Below are 8,232 nucleotides of genomic sequence, written 5' to 3'. Positions count from 1 at the left end.
TTTATAGGGTGAAGAACTGTTCTTCGATTTGTAATCCTAACTTCTCCTATTTATAGGAGTGTTTTTATAGGCATGTCCTCATATGCCATAAGGAATTAGACTCTCTTTTGGACCAATCCCTTTGGAGCAGTAGGTTTCATGTTTTTAAGTGAAACTTAGTTAAGTGAGAGTATGCATACAGGTCAAAGAAATGTAGTGCCTTCATCTTTATTCTATACTTTTGGATAGTAAAGTCCTTGCAACCAATTTCTTTGAGATGTTGTGCAAGTCAAAATTAGGTTTGAACTCCTATTCTCATGCATGAGTATTATTGTGAGCATGATGTACAAATTTAATATGGTAGATTATAATAATTGTGCACTAAATAATGAATTTATTACAGATCACAAAATAAGTGGAAAAAATAGTGATTAAACCATGTAGTTTACTATACAATGGACTTTAGATCATGCTCTCTCTATAAAGGAATACTTAATTCACATTGACACTAGAATGAATGTTGAATCCAACTCCTTTTATGGAACCAAATATGAAACCTATCTCATGATGTATGAATTTATAGTTTGACAATGTCATTACCAATCTTACACATTGGGCTTGTCAAATATTATGCATTGTAATTACCATTACACTCTTCCCCTAATTTGTACAACTATTTAACTTTCAATCCATGATTCTTGAACTTTCTTGATTTTCCATCAATGCAAATATTTCGTTCTAACCCCAGGCTTTTCACACTTCATATTTCTCCATCCAAACTTTGGGGTTGCACAAATATAAAAGGAAAAATATATTGTGTGAATATAAAAAATGTAGTCTTCATTGATACAATCTACAAATATTGGATACAACTACCCATTGTAAAATAGTTGTATAAAAAATATTTTGCGTATTCAATTAAAATACATATAGATTATTTACTTCAAGATTTGATGTTATGTTATTGTATAATCTAGTAGCTAACAATAAATATATTTGGATTTATATTAGATGATAACACAAATTGTCATGTCCAAATATAAAAAATGTAAAATTACATTTCAATTACTATGAAAATGAATTGATATTAAATTAATGCTTACTAATTGAATATGTAAACATATTTCACAAATCTTGATACTTAATTTTAAATTTTTTTGTTAAACATTATAATTACAAAAAAAATCTCATTCTTATTATTATATAATAACATTTCCTTCTAAGTTCTACAACATTAAATGTCAACATCAATTCTATTCAAAGATTAAACTAATCTAACATAGACTTTGATTAATGAATCAATGTCTACATATAGATTACACTTGATAAATATTTAATATTTAAAATTTAATGTTGATAAGTTAAAGATTTTCAAAAAGATCCAAACTTTTGATAAATTAACAAATATCAAAATTGCCACATCCAATGTGGTCTATTGGCTAGTCCCTTATGATGCAAATGCTAATATTATAGATTATAATCATTGAGCATAGAATAATAAATGTATTGCAAATCATAAAAAATGGTTGAAAAAGTATCTAATAATGAAATATTTTCTTCTTCTTTATATGTAAAAATAATAAATAATTTTAAAAAGAAACAATGCGAGTCAAAGTACTTTTATATAATTACATTATACCAATTCACATATTTTAATGTTTTTCTTAAACTTTGTGTAAGTGTGTACATACATAAGAGATTAAAAAAAGTAATATTAATATTTACCAATCTGCAATGCTACTGAAAGAAAGTAGGTACATGGCTTACCATAAATAAATAAGGAGGGCTGGGAGGTGGGAGACCACCCACTATCACTTTTTCCTTTTTCCAAAATTGTCATTTTAAATTTATATTAAATTAGAAAAAGATAGAGTTATATTAAGATTTCATGCAATAACAAGTGTCATGAGTAAAAAAGAAAAAAAAAAGAAAAAAATTGTTGTATAATTATTTAAAACAAAAACAAAGTAAAAACTAGAAATAAAATTGCAGTGAATTGAAAACAAATCTTCAATTCACAATATTGTTGCTACCATAACATCATAAATCAAGTTTAGAAAAATAATTCAACTTTGGTTATTCAACCATTTGATCTAGAAATCAAATCTTAATATAGTAAGTGATGTTTAAACTCTTCTAACCAAATATTAAACAACAAAATTTCTAACTAAATCTATAAATATATAAAATGGAATAATAATCGCAAGCGTAACAAATAATATTTTGGCCTTTAAAAATGGCAAAATTTGCCAAATTATATCCTGCCAACAATTTGAAACAAAAAGAGCATTTAGATTCAATTAAAAAGCTCTCTAGACCAAAAAAAAAAAATATTTTCACAGTGATAATCAAGCACTAAGCCTACACGATATACTTGAATACAACCAAAAATCTACATAAGAATAAAAACTTCGAGCAGATTGCGGCTAGTAGCCTGAATGTTTATTCGTCCGAACACCATTAAAGAAAAGAAACCCTGAGGAACTTGTAAAAGCAGTCTTATGAAATCCTAATACCAGTACCAACTCATAGAATAACCTGATTCCGAGCAGAGCCACGTTCAAGAGAGCCACATTTAGGCTTAGCCCTAGATTTCATATAGCAATCTATATGAAATCTAGGGCTAAGCCTAAATGTGGCTCTCCTGAACGTGGCTCTGCTGAAAATGTTTAGGCGCAAACTCAGAATCAGGTTATTTTATGAGTTGGTACTGGTATTAGGATTTCATAAGACTGCTTTTACAAGTTCCTCGGGGTTTCTTTTCTTTAATGGTGTTCGGACGAATAAACATTCAGGCTACCAGCCGTAATCTGCTTGAAGTTTTTATTCTTATGTAGATTTTTGTTTGTATTCAATCAGAGTAAAGGATAGTGTCACACTTGTTCTTACATCGGCGCAAGCACTCAAAGCATCCAAGACCTTCTAGTCTCATCCACAAAAATGCCACCACACCTTCATGAACAAGAGGAATCATGCCGTGCAGGTGGTCGAATCTCGCCATCTTCACTGTAAACTTCACACTCCAACTGATGAAAAGAAAAATGCCACAACCACAGATAATAATGGAGAAGTCAATGAGTAGCCAAGCGAGCATGTTGAGTTTGTGCACAAGCATGGACTACACCGCAGAGGTGAAAGCCAACTTAGTCAAACTGAAGCTGAAGCAGATAATTACGTTGGTTATGTCGAGAAACAGTATTTTGTCTCCTGTGGTAATAGGTGTACTCAGATGCCACATGAGCACCACAAATAGGGACAGAAAGAAGGCCAAACAATCAAAAATGAGAAACGCCCGAAATGAATCGAATCCAATTAGAAGTGGAGAACCCAACATTTCTTGTGTTTCTCCTTTGTTTACCTCCATCTGGAAACCATCTGGAACAGTGAAGGCTGCCGTAAATGACATTGTGGCCAACAACACTACCACTACTAATTCTGTGTGGCGCCTGTCTTCATATGCTTTGTTCACCAAGTTAATGGCATTCTCGTACTTTTGTGAGCTCACCTTTAGGGACATATACAGGAAATGCCTCTTCCTCGGAGGATAATTAGCTAGCATTGCAATTAATTTGTGAGATTCATAGTGCTCTGTTTTCTCTCTTGCAATGTCCAGAGCCGTCAAGCCTTCCTCGTTAACAACATCTTTGTTTATGCCTGTTATACGCAGCAGTGACTCCACCATCTACATAATGCATAATGAAGTTTAGAAAGCTAAGAGGGTAATAATATTCCAGCTCTTATTATCATGATATCAGAGGATTTAGAATAAATTAACATAATTTACTATTGATCTTTCCGTACTTCAAAATTATTATTTAAAGCATAAAATTCAATCTAAGCCAACAAACTTTTTTTTTTTTTTGTGTGGTGGAAAACTAACTTTGGCATTCCAAAGTTAATGATTATGAGAAGCTTCTTGAAGAATGAGTAAAAACAGGGAGTACAGAGAGTTTTTGAAGTAAAGGAAAAGAAGCTCATGCAAGTTAAAAAAACATTTTATGGAAAGTGATATAGTAAGATAGATATTTATAAAAAATAATTTTAAGAGAAGAGAATGAAACTACTATTTATTTTGATGATTTGTTGTATATAAGTAGCAAATTTAAGATGAAGGATGAGTTCAAAATTGCTATTATGAATGAATGTATACAAAAGATCTTAGTCTTAAAAGATTTTCTTGGATTGGAGATTTATTAAAGTAATAGAAACAAATTGTATTTATAAAAAAATATGAAAAAAGTATGCAAAGGATATATGCAAGAAATTTGACATAGTTGATTATACCCTCCACTCTTAGTTTTCATGGAGCTGTGTTGTGGTGTGGTAGTAATTGATGAGACAACTTCCAGAAGTATTGTTGGAGTTTGAGGTTTTTAAGTTACACAAAGGCTGATATTGCATATTCAATTTTATTTGTTTCAAGCTAAATGATAGATCCATTAGAAATAGACATGAAGGTAGTCAAAATAAATTTTAAGGTATGTAAAAGATATTTTGAGTTTGGATGTTCATTACTACTTTTCTACAAGGTTCAATCTTATTAACATCTGATCAAAACTGGTGAGATAGTTTGTCCGAACAATATGAAATAGTTTGTCGAACAGTAAGTCTACATCTGCAAATTGTTTCTCTTTCAATTTTGGTTTTATTAAGTAGAGTTCAAAGAAAATAAAATATGATTGGCCCTCATCTACTTGAAACTTTAAAAATCAATGTATGTTTGTCCTCTCATCCATAGAAACAGAGTACCATAAAAACAGAGTATATTGCTATTACTTCAACTAGCACATAAGCTTTTTCACTTCGAAGAAGTTACAGAATAAAAAGAAACCAAATCAGCCTACTTTAATTCTTTGTGACAACATGAATGTCATAAAGTTAGCAAAAGAATCCAATTTATCATAATAAGAAAAAGCATTCTGATCTTAAGTATCACGTCATTTGAAATTTAGTGCAGAAGAAAGAAGTGGAATTAAAATTGTCAACAATCAAGAAAAGCTAACTTCTATTCAAACATTAAACATCACTAACCGAAAGAGTATGAAAACTAAAATGTATTCACCAACTAATCAAAACAATACCATTATGTTGCTCAAAACTGAAGTGTATCCAAAGCTCACCTGTTTGCAAACTAATAATTTAGGAAAAAACTTTGGATAAAAACTTTTAGAAATAGGCAGTTCTTCATTTTATCTTATAAAACAATAAGCAAACCCAATGAAAACATCTCTGATCAGATTATAGGAAAGAATTGCTGCATTGCTGAAAGAGGGATCAGATGTGAAACATACACTCAGGTTTCAGTTAACACGTAGTAATAAAAATGGCAAAAGCTAGTAACATTTTATTTGGTAGAACCTAATTCATTTACTTCATTGTCAAGTAAAAAGAAACTTACACGAAAGTTTTTCTTCCTTGCTGCAATATGCAAAGGCGTGTCACCATTTTCCAAGGCCTCTGTTTTTGCACAAGGATAATTGATGGCGATTTCAGGCATTTCAGCTTTGTGTCCTCCACTTTCAAGGGGCCCTGACTGATTGTTCATGTATGGAGTCTTCTCAACTCCCTGGTTCACAATGTCTGATAAGCACGCTGCTTTGTTCAAGTAATCAACAATTCGCACTTGGCTAACTTGGGCAGCTAAGTGCAACACATTCATTCCACAACTATTTCTTATTTCAACAGCGTCTGGACGACAATTTATCAACATCTTTACTGCCTCCAGATGCCCCAATTTCGCTGCCATACAAATCGGTGTTTCTTGGTTGTCATTAACCCAATAACACAGTTCCGGTTCAAACTCAATTAACAAACTCATTATATGTACGTAACTTCTCCCTGTAGCTACATGCAATGCTGTATCGCCATTTGTGTAATTTACCTGGATTAACTCTCTTGCAACATCTGGTAAACCTAATATATCTTTCACCAGATCTGTAAAATAGGCAACCGAGATCTTTGTAACTGATATTTTTCTCTATATGAAATAAACAATTGGTTGAGAAATGAAAATGAGCCAAATCCACATATAAAGACCCGCTTCAAATACTCATACATTAATAAGAAATCAATATACAAAGAAAAACATAAACTCTAGAGACTGACCTTCATTTCCTTTGATTACTGCAACATATAAACAGGTTCGTCCGCTCGCTGTCCTTTGACTTAGACCTTGTGGATATGCTTCAAATAGTGCCTTCACCGTGTCTAAATTGCCACTTTCGTAGGCTTTGAACAGAGCTTTTTCATTATAATTTTTGCAGACATCGACACCATTATCTGGTTGTTGGAGTAGAATCTCCACAACTTTGGAAAAGCCACCATGAGCAGCCAAGTGCAAAGGAGTATTTCCTTGGGCGTTGGTAGCCTTCAAAAGCAGAGGATTGAGTTTCAGCAGGTCTTGAACGAATTGTAGATTTCCAACACTTGCAGCCAAATGGAAAAGTGTATTTCTACTTCCGGGTGTAATACTGTTCAGAGCTGCTCTAAGTTGGGATTCTTTTATTTTTGTTGCAGGACATATTGCAGCATTGTACACGCTGAGATCGATCCCTTGGCTGGGCCGTTGAATTGCCATGGATTTTTTCTGTTGTTGCTGCCTTCAACAAAAGCTGGCCCATATCATTATATGATCTCAAAGACGTCAATCAGAATACATGGTAAGTGGGGAAAAGTTGCTCTAAGCGGGGTGATTATTTTAATTCTACAGATAAAGACGAGGTGAAAGTGAGCTTTGCCTTCAAAAGAGAAGGCAAAACGGAAATGTGTTTATACCATACGTTAAGGGAGACAAAGATCATACTAAAGAAATTCCCTTTGCTCTGTTCCTTCGTCAATGAAAAAGAGGTAATTGCATATTACAGCTGCAAAGCATGCTGATTGAGATGTTATTCTATTTTTAAAGTATTTTGACACTGCCGATGAGAGTATATAGGAAGCAAAGTATGATATTTACATTATTATAATGACACGGATGGAATCTTCTTGTGATCTTTCACCTGTTTAGTTACTTCGAACAAAACTTTAAGATTTTATTCGCCGAAAGGAGCGCTGGAATCATGATTTTGCTTGTACCAAAATATCGTATTCCATTTAAAAGAATGGCATTATGGCAGTGTTGAGTTTGTTTCGTGAGGTGGTGAAAAGTTCAAGGTGTTGAGAACTCTTGTCTTCTTAAAATAGTTTGATTCAAAGGATGTTATTGTATTTACCTAATGTAGGCAATATATCGACTGTAGACAATATATTATTGTAACGTATTCTCATTCAACCAATTACAACCAATTAGATGTTAGTATTTTTATTGTTATTGTAGATTTTAATTTTTATAATGTTTATGTGTTAGATTTATACTTTCTAGAATCATAAAAATTATTTTGTTTTACTTGATTGGCTCATATTCTTTGAGTCTTATAGGAGCCAATTTTATGCGATAGTTGAGGATGAGCTTATACAAGGATAGAAAGTTAATTTTTTTAATAGAATTCATTAATTAGATTAACAATTAAATTATATAATACATAATTATAAAAATCATATGAAATACTTATTATATAAAATTCCTTAAATTCCTTATATTTTTGAATAAAACTAAGATGCCTTGAATAAATATATTTTTTTTTACGAATGAGAACATGTTGAATGCTAAAAATTTAAACACCAATTTTTTTAAAAAAAATTGGTGTTTACTTTTTAAAATAGTATGTTTAGTTTATGTTTTATTTTTTCATATAGTAATTAAATGATTAATTATTATTATTGTAAATTAAAATTTTTGTAATTAATATTGTATAATGCCAATAATTTGAATATAATAAAATAGACCCAAGAATAAATTTAATCCTAACATACATTTCTAACTTATGTATTAAATAATTAAATTTCTACTATTCCATATGTTAAATTATCTATTTCAAAGAAAATCTATTTGAAGTTGTTATTAAAGTTAGACTATCATTAGTTTACTAGTTTTACACTTTATGAGAAAATGGTAAAAATCCTTTTAGATAATTGTAATATCATGAATGATTTATAATAAATTATGTTATTTTGGACACACTTCATGACTAAATAGTTGTAGCATGGGATTTCTATTATATATTAAAAAAAAGATCTTAAATAGTAAAATAATTTAATTATATCTTAAAAATGAGTTGTATTACATTTACCGAGGATTAGGTAAGTTGTGAGATAATCTACTAAACTTAATTTTGAAGTAGTTAATTTTCCTTTTGGATTCTTTGATAACAAAAG

The 8,232-nt window shown here is 31.0% G+C and overlaps 1 protein-coding gene across 1 annotated transcript; it reads right to left on the bottom strand.

The window, feature by feature from the left end:
• Positions 1-2,126: 2,126 nt before the first annotated feature.
• Positions 2,127-6,721, bottom strand: LOC149546382 (protein ACCELERATED CELL DEATH 6-like). Its single transcript, XM_089794572.1, has 4 exons — positions 6,085-6,721; positions 5,378-5,913; positions 2,869-3,661; positions 2,127-2,240 (listed from the first exon to the last, which is right to left on the bottom strand). Exons 1-3 carry the CDS (start codon positions 6,554-6,556, stop codon positions 3,098-3,100), a joined length of 1,572 nt encoding a protein of 523 aa, XP_089650698.1. The 5' UTR covers positions 6,557-6,721; the 3' UTR covers positions 2,127-2,240; positions 2,869-3,097.
• Between the last annotated feature and the right edge of the window lie 1,511 nt (positions 6,722-8,232).

Source organism: Cupressus sempervirens, chromosome 7 (genome assembly GCF_028749045.1).
Source record: "Cupressus sempervirens isolate cs-2001-9-10 chromosome 7, ASM2874904v1, whole genome shotgun sequence".
NCBI classification, from domain to species: domain Eukaryota; kingdom Viridiplantae; phylum Streptophyta; class Pinopsida; order Cupressales; family Cupressaceae; genus Cupressus; species Cupressus sempervirens.
The sequence above is the reverse complement of the archived record's forward strand: the minus strand, read 5'-3'. Positions and strand labels throughout refer to the sequence as shown.

Excerpts from the sequence above, each read along its gene's own strand:
- LOC149546382 (XM_089794572.1), bottom strand. The coding sequence starts at position 6,556 with ATGGCAATTCAACGGCCCAGCCAAGGGATCGATCTCAGCGTGTACAAT. Across the intron at positions 5,914-6,084 it reads AGTAATCAAAGGAAATGAAG|ATCTGGTGAAAGATATATTA; the intron begins GTCAGTCTCTAG and ends CCTATTTTACAG. Across the intron at positions 3,662-5,377 it reads CAAGGAAGAAAAACTTTCGT|ATGGTGGAGTCACTGCTGCG; the intron begins GTAAGTTTCTTT and ends TGCATTATGTAG.